This window comes from Boleophthalmus pectinirostris, unplaced genomic scaffold, assembly GCF_026225935.1.
Source record: "Boleophthalmus pectinirostris isolate CB_2022bp ecotype Guang Dong unplaced genomic scaffold, ASM2622593v1 HiC_scaffold_7, whole genome shotgun sequence".
In the NCBI taxonomy this organism is placed as follows: Eukaryota; Metazoa; Chordata; class Actinopteri; order Gobiiformes; family Gobiidae; genus Boleophthalmus; species Boleophthalmus pectinirostris.
The window spans coordinates 28,096,923-28,117,939 of NW_026571473.1; the positions used below are offsets into that span (position 1 = coordinate 28,096,923).

The following is a 21,017-nucleotide window of genomic DNA, read 5'->3' on the forward strand; positions in this document are numbered from 1 at the left end:
TTTTTCCATCTATGGTATGATTTTGAAAGTCTAATCTATGTGTTTATATTATATTATTTTGTGTACATGCATTACAATACAAATACAAAACAAATGTTTTTAAATTCCACTTTCAAAAAAAAAAAAAAAAAAAAAAAAAAAGCTTTGGAGATGTAGACTAATAATACAGGACTACTCCAACATGTATAAAAGAAACAAAACACAACTCTGAGTGTATTTAATGAGCTTGCGACATTGTAACATGACTTAAAGCTCTGGTCAAGGGTTATTTTAATAGAGCCAAGCAGAACTCCAACTCCCAGAAGTAAGATAAAGTCACGTGACATTTTATCGATTCTACTTCCTGGACACACTTTATTCTAAATGCTCAAATGTCGCAGTGATCTTCACCAAATGCAACGCGCTATGAGTATTTCTACCACATATTTTTACGAGAAGTGCTATTTTGTTTAACATTCACCACGGTTTGCTTACAAGTTCGGCTAAAGAAGGTCAGACCGCTTCGTGGCTAATCATTTGCTAGCACAGGCTATTTATTTACCTTGACATCCCGGACGCGGCTGTTGGCTTGTTGTGGCTGGATCTCCTCGCCTTTAAGTCGTTATTCTGTGGTAAATTAATTGATTAGGATATCTTAAAACATGGCTAAATTGCTCTCATTGAAAAGCATTAGCTGTATCGAGAAATGTGGATGTTTGATGCACGCAAGAGCAATAAGTATCAATGCACGGAAATACAGCAGCCAGCATTCTGACTATCTGCACAGGAGTATTGTGCCGTCAATGCACTACCAGAAGAGTCTGCCCAGGTAAGACAAGACAAAAATACATGTATTTATTTAGCTGGGACCCTTTGCATAATCTATACACTGTAAATGCTCTCATATATGGAAAGTATTACAAATACTGCAATAGATTTGAATAAATGTAGGTCAAAGTGCACGGCAGGTGTGTAGTTTGACCACTAGAGGGGGCAAGTTCTAGACTTAAGGGTCAAACAGTGATAAAAGGACTCACTACGCTGTTTTCTGATATGTTATAATGCTGTTTCCTCGTCATAATCATAAATGGAGTTGTGTTTTGTTTCATTCACACATGTTTAATGCACAAACCCTGCATATTTAAGCTAAGCTCGTCTCTCAAACAGAAAACTCTCTGTTCTTCCTTGTGATGTTATGTGGTAATACTGGACGTTTTCCACTGTATTTTTTATTTAATTTAATTTAATTCACCCCTGAAAATGCCAATCTCTACTGAACTAAACGTAAAAGGTAGCAGAAAACTATCTCCATATGACATCACAAAATGGAACAGAGATTTTGAGCTTTACAGATGTAGACAAACTAATAATGCTGGATTACTCCAACATGTCTGAATGAAACAAGACACACCTCTGGGCATGTATTTGATGAGGTTATTATAAACCATTATAACATGTTTTAAATCTCACAAGAATCCACTTCATGTAATATAAGGCCTTTAAAGTCACATGCCATTATTTGGCAAGTCCACCATATGAGTGTGTCAAATTTACAGATAGATGAGGGTAAGAACTACTTTACAATGTTACTACTTTAGTGTATTTGTCTTCTAGGTCTAAGCTAGGCCTAAATCAGGTATGAAATTGGATTGTATGAATAGGATTGTTTTTAATGGACAAAATAGCGAAAAAAAAACACAGGATCATGTAGAACGGGTTAATACAAACATTTTAAGACCAAAATGACAAGGGTCACTGCAGCAGTCGCAGAGAGAGGGGGGGACAATATCCAATGTAAAACAATGGGAGCCAGGGCCAGAAGGATCCGGATGCTCCCACATGCAAACTTCCTATTTGAAACGCGGCGGCTAGTGCGTTAGCTATGTCCAGTTATATATACAGTCTATGCACTACACACCTGTTATACTAGTTTTAAACAGTGTCTACTACTTACATACAAATGGCAAAAGACAAATTCTAATCTGTCAACTGGACAAAGTTTTTGATTGAAGAAGCCAGTTTTCACTCTACAACTTTTGTCCACTTAATGGATTTGATCATCACACTAAAACATACAAACTCGTAAAATTGCAGAAACAATCAAATGAATTGACTTGTTGTTCCTAGGTTACCAATACCCAAACTAGAGGACACTATTAGAAGATATTTAGCTGCTCAGAGACCTCTTCTGGATGATGACCAGTTCAGGTAAGTTTAAAAAGCACTGAGTCAAAGAGTAATACGCAAAAAAATATGCACTTCTGACTGACATTTGTTCTTGCAGAAACACAGAGAAAATTGCAGAAGATTTCAAGAATGGAGTGGGAAAGCAACTGCATGAAGAACTGGTTGCTCAGGACAAAAATAATAAACACACAAGCTACATCTCAGGTACACTGCACTCCTTTTCCAGAACACACACGTATAACAAACACAAACATTAAACAGAAATTACAATATGAGAACATTACCAAAATGTATTGTATAATTTGTCACAAAATCCAATCACTGTTAATTTGATTGATTTGATTTTTTTCTTCCAGCACCTTGGTTTGACATGTACCTCTCTGCACGGGAATCTGTCGTCCTCAACTATAACCCCTTCATGTCTTTCAATCCTGACCCCAAACCAGAATACAACGACCAGCTCATCCGCGGCACCAACATGGTTTGCTCCGCTGTTCGCTTCATGAAAACACTAAGAGCAGGAGTACTAGAACCCGAAGTGTTCCACCTGAATCCTGCTAAAAGTGACACAGACCAGTTCAAAAAGTTCATCCGCTGGGTTCCCTCTTCGCTGTCATGGTACGGGGCCTACTTGGTCAACGCATATCCTTTAGACATGTCCCAGTATTTCCGGCTTTTCAACTCTACCAGATTGCCAAAACAAGGAAGAGACGAACTGTTTACGGACGAGAAGGGGAGACATCTTTTAGTGATGCGGAAAGGCAACTTGTACACGTTTGATATTGTCGATCGCGATGGAAATATGGTGAAACCGGCAGAGATTCACTCCCATTTGAAGTACATTTTGTCAGATGAAACCCCAGCAGCTTCCAGTCCGATTGGTGTCCTAACAAGTGAGAACAGAGACGTGTGGGCATGTTTAAGGGAGAAACTAATCGCCAGTGGCAATGGAGGACTTTTGCAGACTGTGGACAGTGCATTGTTTTGCCTCTGTCTTGATGATCAAGCTATGAAGGACCATATTCACATTTCTCACAACATGCTTCATGGAGATGGGTGCAATCGCTGGTATGACAAGTCCTTCAGTATCATCATCGCAAGAGATGGAAATGCAGCGATCAATTTTGAGCATTCATGGGGAGATGGAGTGGCAGTGCTGAGATTCCAGAATGAAATCTTCAAAGATACAACGGAAAACCCAAATGTGAACCCTGGCTCTGCTCCTGCCACTGTAGATTCGGCCTCTGCTGTCCAAAGATTGCAGTTTAACTTAGACGGTGAATTGAAAAGTAGTATTCAAAAGGCCAAGGAGAATTTTGACGCAGCCGTATCAAAGCTGACCATAGATGCAATGGAGTTTAAAAAGGGAGGCAAAGAGCAGCTGAAAAAGAGCAAGTTGAGCCCAGATGCTATCGCTCAGTTGGCATTCCAGATGGGGTTTTTGAGGCAGTATGGACAAACCGTAGCCACGTATGAGTCTTGTAGCACGGCTGCCTTTAAACATGGCCGTACAGAGACAATAAGACCAGCCACCAGTCACACCAAATGCTGCTCTCACGCTTTTGTCCATGAGCCGGGGAAGCACAGTGTAGAGGAGCTGAGGGCCATGCTGAACGAGTGCTCCAAGTACCACGGACAGCTCACCAAGGAGGCAGCCATGGGTCAGTATTTCAAATGTTAGTCTCTTGGTTAGCAGCTAAAACAACTAGTTTGTTTAATTTATTGGGGGCACAATGTGCAGAAAGATGTTAAAGGGCCTGTATGTGATTTTAATGTATTCTTGCCGAGATAAATGCACATCCAGTGGTCAGGGAATAACTTACAGAGAAGTTATTACCATTTGTGACATTGTTAATAAGACTCATGGGAAACCAAGTCATGGTACATTTTCAGGAGTGATGAAAAGCAAAGTATATTAGAAAACAGCAGTCCTCCAGATTATAGATGATGGGCTAGTTTCCATGGTCATAGTCCCAGATAGATCATTTGAAGATCTCTGAAGAATTTTATGCTAAATTAACCCATTTTGATTATTAGTAGTGCATGTGTTATCAGCCTAGTAGTAAAATAGCTTGTACGTTGTTGTTCTAATCTAATCTTCAAAATGATACCCTAACCTCGTATTGTGTTCTTCCACAAGGCCAAGGTTTTGACCGCCACCTCTTTGCCATGCGGTACTTGGCCAACTCAAAGGGGCAGCCTCTGCACAGCCTGTACACAGACCCCGCCTACAGCTCCATCAACCATAACATCCTTTCCACCAGCACCCTTACCAGTCCCGCGATGAGTCTAGGAGGGTTTGCTCCTGTGGTTCCGGATGGATTTGGTGTGGGCTACGGAGTTCATGATGACTGGATTGGCTGTAACGTGTCCTCATACCCGGCTCGAAATGTGCATGAGTTTCTCCAATGTGTCCACAAGTCATTAGAGGACATTTTCACAGTTTTGGAAGGAAAACCATTGAGCTAACTAATCTGAAAAGCTAGAATACTGTATAAACAGGTTATTAAAACAAAACATTTTAAAGTGAATGGAAAATGAACATACACATTTTCACTCCAGAAGATTGTTTCTGTACTGTAATAATTTCTTTGTGCATTTAGACTACAGCAGTAAATTAACGGTTTTAAAAGTGCCTTATCCAACTTTCTGCATCTTAAAGCAAAGTATTGTAATGTCATGTAAAATCATAATTACTTGTCAGCCTTACGGGTTTGCGTGAATAAAAATAAGTTTTCTTTACAAACAGGCATGTTTTCCAACATTTTATTTAAAATAAAAAAACAATTCCAATCAGATCTGAGAATGGGAAAATAGCTAAAGCACATAAAATAAGCAGAAATGAGAAAGACTTAGATTGGCTTGAACTTGAAGTGAAGTCCTATAAGAGAGAAAATGAGACATTTTTATTTTTTACAACAACTAGTAATTACCAATTAAGTAACATATATATATTACAGAGGTTGTCCAAGATTTGCATTTTTCATGTCTACAGTGGTTCCAACTACAAACATGGTTAACTGCTCGAATCACTATTATCAATTAAGAATATATTACACTGTGATATTAACCTTGGTAAATAAATGACTTTAAATACCTCTTTTCTGATCATAACGTCATTCTTGTAGTTACTGTTGTTTGCATACTGCCGTTTTGCTGAAAAAGAGATGAAAGAGACAAGATGTGTTGAAAACAGTAGTGCTACACTTTTCATTATCATTAGGTAGTAACAATCAGAGGAATGTATAGTCAGTCAAGCCTGAACAACCAGTGCTCATAAATTGCCCAATGCAGCTACAACAGTCTTGGAAAAAATATTGTTGACAACATTATGCACCACGTTTTAGAGAAATTTGTAGTAACTACTTCACTGCAGATAATCTTTAATACTTTCTTCGTGGGTTCTTTCTTTTTTCCAACAGGATTCCAACAGTATTCTAATAGGATATATCTTAAAAACAACAGGATTCCAAACTAAAAACCTCCCTTGTCAAATAAAAATACAAAATCCAGAATGTCAGGATTATTAGGATTATTTAACTAGGGAGTTGCTGTTTATCTCAACATCTCAGATGTGGTTCCTGGCTTGTTGTAGCTGGATCTCCTCGTCTTTAACTCATTATTCTATGGTAAATTAATTGATTAGGATATCTTAAAACATGGCTAAACTGCTCTCATTGAAAAGCATTAGCTGTATCCAGAAATGTGGACGTTTGATGCACGCAAGAGCAATAAGTATCAATTCACGGAAATACAGCAGCCAGCATTCTGACTATCTGCACAGGAGTATTGTGCCGTCAATGCACTACCAGAAGAGTCTGCCCAGGTAAGACAAGACAAAAAAATACAAAAAGGGTGAAATCAGGTAAAGTGGGCCACTTTTGGCAATTTCTTAAAAATATAATGTCATAAAAATGTTTGTTGACATCAATGTAAACCTCCACATCAGTTTGGTTCTTAAAGAGTCACTAGTTTCTTATTTAGTAAAAAATATTCAGTTTACTGTTAAATAATTTTATAAGAGTTCTTTAAATTTCAGCTCTTACTTTGTGGCCCAGTTAACCTAATACTGGAAAAAGGGTCCACGTGTGGTGGAAAAATGGACCAGAGACTGAATCTGATGCTCAATTAAATAACCATCAAAGAAATGTGTTTGTATTTCTAACTATAAAGTGTCCCGACTCCCAATTCCACTCATTTTATTGTGGGAGTCTTCTCTCTATAAATTCAGTTTCAGAAAGCGATAAATGTTTATTTTGTTATTATAATCCACTAAAATCCCGTTTATCTTTATAAGGACACCTATTAATTATTGCATTTATATAGCACCTTTCAAGATACCCAAAGCTCTTTACAGTACATTATTCATTCACTCCACACTCAGTGGTGGTAAGCTACTACTGTAGCCACAGCTGCCCTGGGGCAGACTGATGGAAGCGAGGCTGCCAATCTGCGCCATCAACCCCTCCGGCAACCACCATCACTCACACACACCACTTTCATACTAGGCAATGTGGGTGAAGTGTCTTGCCTAAGGACACAACAACAGTTTTCCCAATAGCGCCCCACTGTGGCACCAGGAATTCCCAGCGGTCTCCCATCCAAGTACTACCCAGTCCCGGCCCTGCTTAGCTTCTGAGACCTGACAGGATCTCAGAAGCCGGTATGGCCATCCATCCATCCATCCATTTTCTTCCGCTTATCCGGGGCCGGGTCGCGGGGGCAGCAGTCTAAGCAGGGACTCAGGCGTTCCCAGCCCAGCCGAGAGACATAGTCCCTCCAGAGTGTCCTGGGTCTTCTCCGGGGCCTCCTCCCGGTGGGACATGCCCGGAACACCTCCCGAGGGAGGCGCCCAGGAGGCATCCGGAACAGATGCCCGAGCCACCTCAGCTGCTCCTCTCGACGTTGAGGAGCAGCGGCTCTACTCCGACCTCCCCCGTGTGACTGAGCTCCTCACCCTATCTCTAAGGGAGCGCCCAGCCACCCGCGGAAGAAACTCATTTAGAGTGCTTGTATCCGCGATCTTGTCCTTTCGGTCATTACCCAGAGCTCATGACCAGAGGTGAGAGTAGGAACGAAGATCGACCGTTAAATCGAGAGCTTCGCCTTTCGACTCAGCTCCCTCTTCACCACAAGGGTCTGATACAGCGATCGCATCACTGCAGACACTGCACTGATCCGCCTGTCGATCTCGCGCTCCATCCTCCCCTCACTTGTGAACAAGACCCCGAGATACTTGAACTCCTCCACTTGAGGCAAGGACTCTCCACCCACCCGGAGAGGGCAAGCCACCTTTTTCCGGTCGAGAACTATGGCCTCGGACTTGGAAGGGCTGATTCTCATCCCAGCCACTTCACACTCGGCTGCAAACTGCCCCAGTGCACATTGCAGGTCCTGGCCTGATGAAGCCTTCAGGAAAACATCATCCCGGTATGGCCACGATTTATATATTTATATCGATTTATGCAGTGCTTATGTTACTCAATTTAAACAAGGAAATGATATGCCTATAAGCCTTATTTTATTTTTACTGAAGTCATACTTGTTTTGCCAATGCAATAATTTGACATGTTTTGCTATCACTGTCCAAACAAGTGATTGGTTGTTGAATGTATCATCTCCAGACCAATCAAAACAGCAGAAAACATGTTCATGTGATGGAGTGGATGTTTCTGTTTCACTACTCTTCACTCTAAAACTTTTGTCCAGTTGTCAGAAATTTTCTTTTGGATCATACCTGGACAACTGAGGGATTACCCAGCTATACAAAATATTATCATCACATGAACACACTGTAACTCATACAAATGCAGAAACAGTTAAATGGACTGACTTTGTTGTTCCTAGGTTGCCAATACCCAAACTAGAGGACACTATTAGAAGATATTTAGCTGCTCAGAGACCTCTTCTGGATGACGACCAGTTCAGGTAAGTTTGAAAAGCACTGAGTCAATGAATAATAAAATACACACTTCTGACTGACATTTGTTCTTGCAGAAACACAGAGAAAATTGCAGAAGATTTCAAGATTGGAGTGGGAAAACAATTGCATAAAGAACTGGTCGCTCAGGACAAAAATAATAAACACACAAGCTACATCTCAGGTACAACTGCCTTTCTATTATGAAACAAATACCAGTGTGAAGTGGTTTAACAAAACTAAATCTAAAAACTTTAGCTGAATGACTGTGGTGTAAACTAATGTAAAATATAAGTTTCCCATTTAGACATTCTTGGATAGGATAACTACTAATAACATGAAAAATCAAATTCATAAAATGTTATGAACTTGTGGCAACAGGGGAAAGTGTTTTCTGATGTTTGAGGTACTAATAAAACCATTCTAAAGTCTTTGAAAATATAATCATCCATACAGATTTACTACACACAGGGTCAGTTTGGACCTTTTTGTTGGACTTGCAGGTGTGTCGTCACCACTAGGCACAAAAAGCGCACTTGGCCAGTGCTGTCCTGTCAACAGGATTGAACTGAGCGTCTACATAGGCGGGACATGAATGACAGCTCACCTCACCATTGGCAAATTGACAAATGTTTGCACTGACAGTTTGATTCAGTTTACTGAGTCATGTGTACTAGTATTGAAGGAGGTAAGTGATATTAAAGATTGGAATTAAAAATTCTACGTTAAAGCAGAACTCATGTGGCCTTTGTGAGTTTTTGGCTTTTATTTCTGGGGGAGTGCTCAACCAGTGTTGAGAAATATCACCAATTCAGTATTATCAATTAACTAAATTGTTTCATTAATTAATAATTAATTAAACTATTATTCTGAAAGTTTGTAAATTCTTGTCCATATCTGGAAATAACTAGTGCTGTCATGCGATTAAAAAAATTGAGAGATTAATTAATTATGATCTGTAATTAATTAAAAAAAGTTTGAGATGTCAGTCACGGTGTGGTACAGGGGTCCAATGGTTTGGAGATCTGAAGTTCTCAGGGCGTCAGGTCTGAAGAATCAAACAAGCTGGGACGGATGCCACGAGGCCACGTGATCTAACAATACTCCAAGCTCATGCTGCGTCAGCCTGAAGGAACACTGTATCCTCTGTTTAAAGAGGAGAGCAGAAGATACCTTCCTACTGTCCATGAGATCTGGAGAAAACACTGGTCACAGATTAAGGCCAATTAAATCAAAAAGGCACTGGCTACAAAAATGCAAATATTTAAATTTGGAAAAATATGAAAGCTTCGCTTTTGGTCAGATCAGCTGCAGTAATTTTGAAAAAAAAAAATTTAAATGTCAAAAGACGGGCACAAATATGCAAGAGACGGCACATGGGGTGTTTCTCACAGTTTCATAGGTCAACCTGTAATAATACACATGACACAACAAGTTTATCAATGAGGGTGTGAGACAAATCATTTAGATTAGAATGACTTCACTACAACTTCTTTTAAAGATCATCTGTCCAATTCTGACAGTCTTTGAAGACTAAGGCATATACTGCATCTGTTAAAATAAAGGAGACTCATTTGAAAATAATACACTCATTACTCTGCCCCAGGTCTTTTGGTCACATGTCAAAAGTAAACATGAAAATTCCCCTAGTCCATTTGACATAATATATGGACTCTTTTTCAGAAATATTTGTTAACATGGTATTGCTTGCTCTCAATCAAAAATGGGAAACTGCCTTCACCTGGTTTCAAAATACTGTTGTTTTGAACAAATGCTTTTTATAATGTATTTATTTGGAATTTTATTTAGTATGACAGAGGCTGAAGAAGGGTGGGTGAGTGAGAAAAGATGCTGCTTTAGTTCAGTTTAGTTTGAGATTGTGACCTTGCACAATATGCATTGGCCTTGACCAACAGGAGACATGCACTGTAGTCGGTACGTGTGCTAATTTCCACCTGCAGTCCCTGGGGAAACTCATGTTATAGTTCATTAAATCAAACATTCAAGAAAAATGCCATTACAATGACCAGACTTTGCAGCAGAATGAAATCATGTGTGGTCTCCATCAGTACATTCTTTCTTTTCCTAAACTGCACTCCCTTTCCAGAACACACATTTATAACACAAACAAACAAACAAACAAACAGAAATGAATTAATATGAGAACATTACCACAATGTATTGTATAATTTGTCACAAAATCCAGTCACTGTTAATTTGATTGTTCGAGCCACAACTAGATTCAACCTACATTTATTTGTACTACTAATTTCTTATGTTTTTCTTCCAGCACTTTCGTTTGACATGTACCTCTCTGCACGGGAACCTGTCGTCCCCAACTATAACCCCTTCCAGTCCTTCAATCCCGACCCCAAACTAGAATACAACAACCAGCTCATCCGTGCCACCAACATGGTTTGCTCCGCTGTTCGCTTCATGAAAACACTAAGAGCAGGAGTACTAGAACCTGACGTACTCCACCTGAATCCTGCTAAAAGTGACACAGACCAGTTCAAAAAGTTCATCCGCTGGGTTCCCTCTTCGCTGTCATGGTACGGGGCCTACTTGGTCAACGCATATCCTTTAGACATGTCCCAGTATTTCCGGCTTTTCAACTCTACCAGATTGCCAAAACAAGGAAGAGACGAACTGTTTACGGACGAGAAGGGGAGACATCTTTTAGTGATGCGGAAAGGCAACTTGTACACATTTGATATTGTCAATCGCGATGGAAATATGGTGAAACCGGCAGAGATTCACTCCCATTTGAAGTACATTTTGTCAGATGAAAACCCAGCAGCTTCCAGTCCGATTGGTGTCCTAACAAGTGAGAACAGAGACGTGTGTGGACAGGTTTAAGGGAGAAACTAATCGCCAGTGGCAATGGAGGACTTTTGCAGACTGTGGACAGTGCATTGTTTTGCCTCTGTCTTGATGATCAAGCTATGAAGGACCATATTCACATGTGTCACAACATGCTTCATGGAGATGGGTGCAATCGCTGGTATGACAAGTCCTTCAGTATCATCATCGCAAAAGATGGAAATGCAGCCATCAATTTTGAGCATTCATGGGGAAATGGACTGACAATGCTGAGATTCCAGAATGAAATCTTCAAAGATACAACAGAAAACCCAAATGTGAACCCTGGCTCTGCTCCTGCCACTGTAGATTCGGCCTCTGCTGTCCAAAGATTGCAGTTTAACTTAGACGGTGAATTGAAAAGTAGTATTCAAAAGGCCAAGGAGAATTTTGATGCAGCCGTATCAAAGCTGACCATAGATGCAATGGAGTTTAAAAAGGGAGGCAAAGAGCAGCTGAAAAAGAGCAAGTTGAGCCCAGATGCTATCGCTCAGTTGGCATTCCAGATGGGGTTTTTGAGGCAGTATGGACAAACCGTAGCCACGGAAGAGCCTTGTACCACGGTGGCATTTAAACATGGCCGTCTAGAGCTCATCAGAGCGGCCACCATTCACACCAAACGCTGCTCGCACGCTTTTGTCCATGAGCCGGGGAAGCACAGTGTACAGGAGCTGAGAGCCATGCTGAACGAGTGCTCCAAGTACCACAGACAGCTCATCAAGGAGGCAGCCATGGGTCAGTATTTCAAATGTTAGTCTCTTGGTTAGCAGCTAAAACAACTAGTTTGTTTAATTTATTGGGAGTGCGGTGTACAGCATATGTATGTGTGTGCGCATATGCATATATGTATATATATATATGTGTGTGTGTATGTATATTTATGTGTATATTACATATATATTAAATATATATAATTATATATACACACACACACACAGACATATACCCTAACCTCGTATTGTGTTCTTCCACCAGGCCAAGGTTTTGACCACCACCTCTCTGCCATGCGGTGCTTGTCCAACTCAAAGGGGCAGCCTCTGCACAGCCTGTACACAGACCCCACCTACAGCTCCATCAACCATAACATCCTGCTCGCCAGTACCCTTACCAGTCCCGCGATGAATGTAGCAGGGTTTGCTCCTGTGGTTCCGGATGGATTTGGGGTGTACTACGGAGTTCATGATGACTGGATTGGCTGTAACGTGTCCTCATACCCGGCTCGAAATGTGCATGAGTTTCTCCAATGTGTCCACAAGTCATTAGAGGACATTTTCACAGTTTTGGAAGGAAAACCATTGAGCTAACTAATCTGAAAAGCTAGAATACTGTATAAACAGGTTATTAAAACAAAACATTTTAAAGTGAATGGAAAATGAACATACACATTTTCACTCCAGAAGATTGTTTCTGTACTGTAATAATTTCTTTGTGCATTTAGACTACAGCAGTAAATTAATGGTTTTAAAAGTGCCTTATCCAACTTTCTGCATCTTAAAGCAAAGTATTGTAATGTCATGTAAAATCATAATTACTTGTCAGCCTTACGGGTTTGCGTGAATAAAAATAAGTTTTCTTTACAAACAGGCATGTTTTCCAACATTTTATTTAAAATAAAAAACAATTCCACCAAAGTCAAATGTACAAATCAGATCTGAGAATGGGAAAATAGCTAAAGGACATACAATAAGCAGAAATGAAAAAGACTTAGATTGGCTTGATCTTGAAGTGAAGTCCAATAAGAGAAAAAACGAGACATTTGAGATCCTGGACCAAGTAGTAAAACACACGGAGGCCTTCTGGGTCCCTGGAAGAGAAGAGGTTGGTTGTTCTGATATGTCCAATGTACTTTACTGCCAGTTTTACCAAAACACTACTCACTTGGACTGGTTGACATCAATAAGGGATCCGATCTTTGATGTGGTGAATGAAATGTGCTCATCTCCAATTACAATCTCCAGTTCCTGTAAAACAAAAGCACAATTGATGTACAGATCTGTAAACAATAGAAAAACAAGGCATGATGGGCAGTGCAGTTTTGTTATATTTACTAAAACATTCTTTTAATATGAACAACTAGTGATTACCAATAAAAAAATATAACAGAAATTGTCCAAGATTTGCATGTCTTGCATTAAAAATGTACAGTACACACCACAGTAGAGCTACTAGTAATTCTGATTAGTCTGGTTTTGACTATACCATACTTTTCATGCAGAATTGACAATATATAAACCTGTCTGCCAACTCTGTCCGGAGGGGGCCACAGAGCGTCGTCTTCTTTAGTGATTTCACTGTCGTCGATTATCCTCTTCAGCTCCTCCATCACACTTTTGTGTACGTACGCCTACAATAACACAAATACAGTAAAGAACTTTGTACAAAAGGAAAGTCATACCCACAATTATTAGATTATGCAGGATTATTCATGTCTACAGTTGTTCCAACTACAAACATGGTTAACTGCTTGAATCACTATTATCAATTATGAATATATTACACTGTGATATCAACCTTGGTAAATAAATGACTTTAAATACCTCTTTTCTGATCATAACGTCATTCTTGTAGTTACTGTTGTTAGCATACCGCAGTTTTCCTGAAAAAGAGACAAGATATGGTGAAAACAGTACTGCTACACTTTTCATTATCATTAGCAATTAGTGATTATGGAAAACAATTGGGGTAGGACTCCATACGTTTTTTAAACTTCATCCTACTCCTTTTGAGCACCAGGTCCCAAATATGTTCATGCACATATCACTATTTTTGTTATTGTTTTTGAATTTTGTTGTACCTGGCTCAAAATAAAAAAGAAAAAAAAGAAAGAAAGAAATGAGCTAGCAACAATCAGAGGAATAGTCAGTCAAGCCTGAACAACCAGTGCTCATAAATTGCCCAATGCAGCTACAACAGTCTTGGAAAAAATATTGTTGACAACATTATGCACCACGTTTTTAGAGAAATCTGTGGTAACTATTTCACTGTAGATTGCATGAGGCCTACAGCCCGGTGGCTCATTAGCTCGTAGCAAACACGCAGTGGTGCCAACATCTATGAATTGCCGCCAAAACAAACTTACCATCCGGTCTGAACTCAAACTCCAAGAACTCGTGTCCGAATTTCCCCTTGTGCCCCACATAATATCGCAAATAAAAATCGCTGGTGGACATTTTCACTGTAAACTTCGTGGTCTTTGTTAGACGAACACGTCGGGACCGAACTGAGCTAACAGCAACGCTCACAGCCTCGTCAACACTATGCGCATGCGCCCAAGATTGAGGATATGTTCCCCGATTTTTGTCTTTTCGGTGTCTGTCTGCAATTTGTCTTTTTGGTTACTGCTCCCAAATTTTAAGTGCACTTAGCAGGACTGGCATTACAAATTTTGCCGTGAAACGTTTCCGGTGGTCCCACATGTCATTGCTTTGCCTGGAATGACTAATCTCTCTTGCATATGTTCAATTATAGGTGTTTTATTGTCCAGAAATACCTTAATACAATGCATTCTTATTACCTCCGCCAAGGAGGTTATGTTTTTGCCGGCGTTTGTCTGTTTGTTTGTTTGTTTGTCTGTAAGCAAAATAACTCAAAAAGTTATAGACTGATTTTGATGAAATTTTCAGGATTTGTTGGAAATGTGAATAGGAAGAACTGATTTCATTTTGGGGGTGATCCGGAAGAAATCCTGGGTTCTGGATCACTTTGAAATTTTAGTTAACATTGTGGTAAATGGGGCCAAAAATTTTGTTTCTCAATATCTCGATTAATTATTGACCAAACCCCATGAAATTTGACTCAGGGATGGACAATTGGATCCTCTTTCATATTCCAAATTGAAAGATACGAGTCAAATATTTATGGAAAACACAATTAATATGATGAGGACTATAGTCCTTGGCGGAGGTCTGCGCTCTCTGAGTACTTTTCTAGTTGTGAATGGGCTTGCCTCTCCACAGATCGTACCTGTTAGTTGGCCTGGTGGCATCACCTGCTTGTCTCTGTGGAGGCAAGCTTAATCCCATACTGGAACAATCCAGACAAAGAAATTAAGGAGATATAAAGTAATTTCAGTGATTTTATTTTATTTATTTATTTTTTAAATGTAAATGTAGTGTTTTTTATTATTATGTTATACGTGCAAAATACATAAATAAAGAATAATAATAATAATCACCTAAAGCATATATATATATATATATATATATATATATATATATATATATATATATATATATATATATATATATATATATATATATATATATATATATATATCTTATATATAAGATATTTTTATATATATATATATATAATCTATTTTAACTGGCTTGGGAAAGGAATTGTTTAGTAAGGAATTATTTAGTAAGGAACATCTCAAAAATGTGTTATTGTTAATGTGTAATTTCTTTTTTTTGGTATTATTATCATTATTATTATTATTATTATTTACTTATTTATTATTATTATTATTATTATTATTTTATTTTATTTTTTTCTGTATGCATGTTTAGTTAAGTCTGTTTTATTGTGGATGTGCTGGGTATCCAATCCCTTAAATTTGACAAATTATATATATATATAAAAAAGTGTTATTGCACTTTGAATCACAAAATTCAACCCCTTCAATGCAAAGTTGTCTCAGTCCAGGAGAATTACTAGAGTACAACATATCCTACTTCCGCCAAATTAACTTTTTTAAAATTTTTTATTAATACTTCCCAGATACAAACGAAAAAGCACCATACAAAATTCACATCCAAACCGAGTAAGAAAAAAACAACAAAAAAAACAAAAACAAATTGCAGTTGTGAAGAAAAATGTAAACAAGAATACATTCACGAATGAACCATGGGGGCAAATTCTAAAGCATGTAATCAAAGGAACAAATTGGCATCATTTAAAAAAGATACAAGAAACCCAGCTTCTCTTTTTTCAATCAGGTTCAATGAATCAACAAAAATTCTTAGGTCATTACTAAAGTACGTTATATTTGGATTTACCTTAAAACATCGACATTTGTGAATAAAAAAATTTCCTAAGAGTAATAAATTATGAATTCCAAATTCCTTCCTTTTATCTTCTCTTAATACACCAAATTAAATTTCTTTTATTGTTAGGGGGGCAAATTTAACTCCCCTGGACTGAAGCAATGAATGAAAATCAAACCAAAATTGTTGTACCAAAGTACAAGAAAAGAAAAGATGTTCCAGGTCTTCTTCCCCTGTGTCACAGAACACAAATTTACCTGTTTCGAATTTGAATTTTTGTTTTAGGAATTCATTGGTTGGATAAATATTATTCAAAATTTTAAACTGTATCTCCTTTACTTTAGGTGGAACTGGAAAGGAAAGATATTTAGTTCTGATTATTTTAATATCTTTCATTTCAAAGTTCCTTTTAAGAATATAATCTCTTTTAACTGGCTTGGGAAAGGAATTGTTTAGTACCGCCAAATTAACTAGTAACAGGCAATATGTTTCCCTAACAGTCAATTTTGTGGGTTTAACCCAGATCCATGGTTTAACCGAGAGTGTAGTTTGTCGCTCTTTACCGACGTCATCTCCTTCTGCTGCAGTCCTGCCGGAGCAACGCACGTGTGAAATTTATAATAACCACCATGTCCGGCTCATTTTCTCAGCAGTTGGAGGATTTACTTAACCCACAGCCGAAATTCATTGATCCCGAAGACGATGGCGACGAGGAAACTAAAGCCCGGGTGATAGAAAAGTTTGACGAAGATGAAGACGAGGAGGAGGACGATGGAGACGGGAGACCGAGCGCGCTGAGGAAACACGCCGCCTCTCTGCTATCAGACACGGACAGGAGGTATGCGGGCAAGGCGGTGTCCCGAAAACAACTGAAGCGGGACATGGAGGATGACGACGATGATGATGATGTTGATGTTGAAGATGATGAGGAAGAGGGTGAAGGGGATGATGGTAAGGCAAATTCCTTCTCTTCTAAAGTGTTGTCAATGATTTATATTTTATAAGATACATAACTTTTTAACAGCATTGTCTGAAATCTGATTTAGAGGGTGAATTTCATACAAATTGGGTCATTCCACTCCATTTCAACAAAAGGCCCACGCACTTCGATCTCAAAAAGTGTTGAAAAAAACAAACAAATAGTCCCTTATTATCATGTACCAACCCTGTGAAGTTTTAGTCATTTTCGATCATTACTTTTTAAGTTACAGCTCATTTAGTGAGGGGAGTATGTGTCAGTTTAAGGGTGCAAAATCGCGTTATTTTTTTCTCGGCCGTTTTCACAGATCGACATCTCTGTAAGTATCACACACAGAGGGCTGAAATTTTGTAGGCTTGTGCTCCTCTACTCTGTGTTCAAATAACATCTGTCGAAAGTTTGGTATCTCAAATCATTGTCATTTTATATGAACTTAAAAATGAAAAGAAAAAATTCATTTCCGTGGCGTACCATGTTTAGCCCCTTTTTAAACCTACTTGTAGGTGTAGTAGACCCTTACATTTTTTTGAGAATCAAGATATGTACCTGAACTGTTAAAAGAAATCACCAAATTCTCGTGTCATTGTGTTAAATGCGAATGTTCAAGATACAATTAAAAAATTGAAGGAGCTTCATAAAATACATATATTTGGTGTCATATGAAAGGTCTTTTTCTGGTCTTTCAAAGAAAAATTATTACTACCCACATGCCATAAATTACATGTGAAAATTGGACCATGTTGCGTTTTCTTGTTTTTAACAGGACCCTCACACATAACCTATTTTAAATTTTCAACATTTGGTGATTTCTTTTAACAGTCCTGGTACATATCTTTTATTTACCATTTTTTTATATTTTCAAAAAAATGTAAGAATCTACTACACCTACAAGTGGGTTTAAAAGGGTCTAAAAATGGTATGCCACGGAAATGAACACGTTTTTTTTTTTTTTTTTTCTTAATTTTTAAGTTAATATAAAATGACAATGAGTTGAGATACCAAACTTTTGATCGATGTTATTTGAACACAGTGTAGCGGAGCACAAGCATACAAAATTTCCGCCCTGTATGTTTGATACTTACTGAGATATTGACCTATGAAAACAGGCGAGAAAAAAATGACGTGATTTTTGACCCGTAAATTGACACATACTTCCCTCACTAAATGAGCTGTAACTTAAAGTATTGATTGAAAATTACTAAAATTTCACAGGGTTGGTACGTCATAGTAAGGGACCAGCTGGTAAATGTTTAAAAATAATAAAAAAAACACGATGTGTGAGATTTTCTGGAAATTTGATGAAATGGCATGGAATGACCCAATTATGTTTTGAAGGTGCTCCGCGTAACTTTTCTAACAGAAGGCCCGAACCACTACTTGGTTGTCTTTCTTGGAGATGTTATTACTTTGCCTAAAATATTCCACAATATGGTATATAAAACATATTGCTCAACCATCTGTTCAGGTTTTCTTACTGTGAGCTGGGTTGTCAACATATGCTTGTTGTTTCCATGGAGATAGATTAGCTTAATGCTGAACAATGAAACATTCCAGGAAAGCAATAAGAAAGAAGCAAGTTTCAAAGTGCACCTTTTAACTATACTAAGACATAAAAAAAACATCATTAGTGATTAGATCCACTGACCCACAGGTTGGCGGTGCCATTACACCTTCCACAGATGAATGCTGTCGTTGTGTCTTTGGGCAAAACACTTAACCCAACTTGCCCCCAGTGTCTGCGTACACTGGTGTGTGAATGTGTTTGTGGAAGGGTGAGGGGTTCCTTGTTGGAAAGTGCTTTGAGTGCCTTGAAGGTGGAAAAGCTAGTTAAATATGTGACCACTGACCATTTACCATACATGGGCATAGGAAAATGTACATGATTTGGCCATATTTACACATTAATTTATGTATTTAGAGGTAACATCCCTATTATGGTGTTTTAATTGCAAGCAGTAATGACTGGAATAATGCATGAATAATTTGTCCTTTTCAAGATGATGAACAGGAGGAGGTTGAAGAGGAGGAAGAATCAGAAGAAGCGCTTCAAGAATCAGATGAAGATGTAAATGACGATGATCATAATCTAAACAACTCTGAAGTGGCTTTTTGTAAAGGAGTGGACTTCCACAAACTGACAAAGGGCATGGATGACTTAGGAGTGAGTGAGGGGGAAGAGGAAGAGGAGGTAAGCTGTTTGTTACTAGTACTGTTAGTGTAACTCTCAGTACACCCCCAAATGATTATCTTGGATGGGTGGGCAATGTATGAATTAATTATCCCTCCAATATAGAGCCCAATATAGAGCCCAATGTAGGGGCCAATGTAGGGGCCAATGTAGGGGCCAATGTAGGGGCCAATGTAGGGGCCAATGTAGGGGCCAAAGTTTTCATTGGCTGGATGCAATGATTAATAAATAATAGAAATAAACAACATTTTATTCAAATGTAATAAAACTAAACAAACTTTTATTTCCACCAGTTCAGTAAGTAAAGTATAGGGGTGTTCCATTGGACGATGACCCAACATCACAGAGAGCCACCATAGTGATGCCACAGCCCCCTCCTGTCAGAAACACGCACTGTTTTCTGTGTTTCTCGTTTCATTTGCCTCCGATCCCACAGCAGACCCACTGATCGCTGCTCTTCCCCTGGTTGCATTCTGGCAATTCACTGAACACACCACCCCCTCATTAAAACAGTATCAATGTAATTTTTTTTCCTTCTTCACATATTGTTTGGGAAAAACAAAGAGACAAAAAGACACACATTTTAGAAAGGATATTTTATTTGACCTATTTAGACATCTGTGTATGTGATAAAAGACCTCATTGTATAAGTTAACTAATTTAATGATTTCTTTTAGGATGAGGAAGAAAGTGGCGAGGAAAGTGAAGAAGAAAGCGACGAAGAGGAAAGCCGTGAGGAGGATGACATGGAACAAGACTACGACAACTCCACCGTGCGCACATTTTCTCAAGTCAACGAGGAAGTAGAGAAAGGCAAGGCCGTGAAGAACCAACTCGCTCTGTGGGACCTGCTTCTAGAGGGACGAATCAAATTTCAGAAAGCTCTCCTTTCCGCCAATCAGCTCCCTCAACCTTTGACCTTTCCAGAATTCAAGAAAAACGCAGAATTCGCTGGAGCTCTGAAAAATTCACACAAAGCACTGAAAGCTCTCCAGAGATCATTACTGGAGTTACACGATGAACTTCTTGTACAAAATGCAGATACAAGAGCGATCAGTTTGGGGGAACAAAACGAGGAAATTCTAAGTGATGAAGAAGATTGCGAAATTGAACTAAATAGTAAGAAGCTACAAAAACGTAAACTAGAAATGGCAGAATATCCAGATTTGATGGCCAAACGTTTTGCGGTTTTCACACCTTACCAAAACACAACTCTCCAAAAGTGGCATGACAAAACCAGGTTAACCATGGGTAAAACCAGCAAATCTTTTGGTGCATTTGAAAGAAACATACTTACCCAAATTGAACAAGTGCTTATGGATAAAGAGAGACTAATAAAGCGCACGCAAACTCGCCGATCAGAATATAAGGTCATGGGAAAAAAAGGTGCACTGACATCCGAAAGTGAAATCATTAGAGAGGAGCCTGAGAAACAACTAAAAACAAACTCTCATCTCAAAGACGTTGATGAGGACATTTTTGATGATGATGATTTTTACCATCAGTTATTGAGAGAGCTTATTGAACGCAAAACTAGTGCGGCCGACCCCAATGACCAAGTGGCCATGGGCAGGCAGTGGTTGGCAATACAGAAGCTGAGGAGTAAGATAAAGAAGAAAGTGGATACCAAGGCAAGTAAAGGGCGGAAAGTCAGGTACCACGTTCACAGTAAGCTGGTCAACTTCATGGCTCCTATGGATCACAGTGCAATGACGGATGAAGCCAAGAGTGAACTGTACAGAGGGCTTTTTGGACAGAATGCAACCACCAGGGAGTGACCTCAGATGAATCTAACTGTGTATGTGTATATATGTGTGTGTGTAAATATAAATTAGGATACACATTATCATGCTTAATTCATATAAACTCTTGATAATGCATAAGCCAAAATTGTGCTTGTGATATTTTTAATGC

The 21,017-nt window shown here is 38.7% G+C and overlaps 4 protein-coding genes across 4 annotated transcripts; 3 read left to right on the plus strand and 1 right to left on the minus strand.

Moving 5' to 3' along the window:
* The first annotated feature begins 320 nt into the window (after positions 1-320).
* LOC110154766 (carnitine O-palmitoyltransferase 2, mitochondrial) lies at positions 321-4,912 on the plus strand. The gene is made up of 5 exons (XM_055165066.1): positions 321-808; positions 2,107-2,187; positions 2,264-2,370; positions 2,523-3,827; positions 4,307-4,912. Exons 1-5 carry the CDS (start codon positions 642-644, stop codon positions 4,633-4,635), a joined length of 1,989 nt encoding a protein of 662 aa, XP_055021041.1. The 5' UTR covers positions 321-641; the 3' UTR covers positions 4,636-4,912.
* Positions 4,913-7,568: 2,656 nt separating this feature from the next.
* Positions 7,569-12,629, plus strand: LOC129412147 (carnitine O-palmitoyltransferase 2, mitochondrial-like). Its single transcript, XM_055165249.1, is given in 6 exon segments — positions 7,569-7,596; positions 7,980-8,094; positions 8,164-8,270; positions 10,377-10,927; positions 10,930-11,683; positions 11,924-12,629. Coding segments are annotated over 6 exon segments (1,884 nt in total). The 3' UTR covers positions 12,253-12,629.
* magoh (mago homolog, exon junction complex subunit) lies at positions 12,534-14,212 on the minus strand. The gene is made up of 5 exons (XM_020918870.2): positions 14,028-14,212; positions 13,486-13,544; positions 13,182-13,292; positions 12,827-12,909; positions 12,534-12,752 (listed from the first exon to the last, which is right to left on the minus strand). The coding sequence occupies exons 1-5, from the start codon at positions 14,116-14,118 to the stop codon at positions 12,653-12,655; spliced, it is 444 nt and encodes a 147-aa protein (XP_020774529.2). The 5' UTR covers positions 14,119-14,212; the 3' UTR covers positions 12,534-12,652.
* Positions 14,213-16,509: 2,297 nt separating this feature from the next.
* aatf (apoptosis antagonizing transcription factor) lies at positions 16,510-20,993 on the plus strand. The gene is made up of 3 exons (XM_055165070.1): positions 16,510-16,887; positions 18,913-19,103; positions 19,781-20,993. Exons 1-3 carry the CDS (start codon positions 16,566-16,568, stop codon positions 20,879-20,881), a joined length of 1,614 nt encoding a protein of 537 aa, XP_055021045.1. The 5' UTR covers positions 16,510-16,565; the 3' UTR covers positions 20,882-20,993.
* The last annotated feature ends 24 nt before the right edge of the window (positions 20,994-21,017 follow it).

Excerpts from the sequence above, each read along its gene's own strand:
- LOC110154766 (XM_055165066.1), top strand. The coding sequence starts at position 642 with ATGGCTAAATTGCTCTCATTGAAAAGCATTAGCTGTATCGAGAAATGT. Across the intron at positions 2,371-2,522 it reads ACACACAAGCTACATCTCAG|CACCTTGGTTTGACATGTAC; the intron begins GTACACTGCACT and ends TTTTTCTTCCAG. Across the intron at positions 3,828-4,306 it reads CACCAAGGAGGCAGCCATGG|GCCAAGGTTTTGACCGCCAC; the intron begins GTCAGTATTTCA and ends TTCTTCCACAAG.
- magoh (XM_020918870.2), bottom strand. The coding sequence starts at position 14,118 with ATGTCCACCAGCGATTTTTATTTGCGATATTATGTGGGGCACAAGGGG. Across the intron at positions 13,545-14,027 it reads GTTTGAGTTCAGACCGGATG|GAAAACTGCGGTATGCTAAC; the intron begins GTAAGTTTGTTT and ends TCTCTTTTTCAG. Across the intron at positions 12,910-13,181 it reads CGGACAGAGTTGGCAGACAG|GAACTGGAGATTGTAATTGG; the intron begins GTTTATATATTG and ends TTTGTTTTACAG.
- aatf (XM_055165070.1), top strand. The coding sequence starts at position 16,566 with ATGTCCGGCTCATTTTCTCAGCAGTTGGAGGATTTACTTAACCCACAG. Across the intron at positions 16,888-18,912 it reads AGAGGGTGAAGGGGATGATG|ATGATGAACAGGAGGAGGTT; the intron begins GTAAGGCAAATT and ends GTCCTTTTCAAG. Across the intron at positions 19,104-19,780 it reads AGGGGGAAGAGGAAGAGGAG|GATGAGGAAGAAAGTGGCGA; the intron begins GTAAGCTGTTTG and ends GATTTCTTTTAG.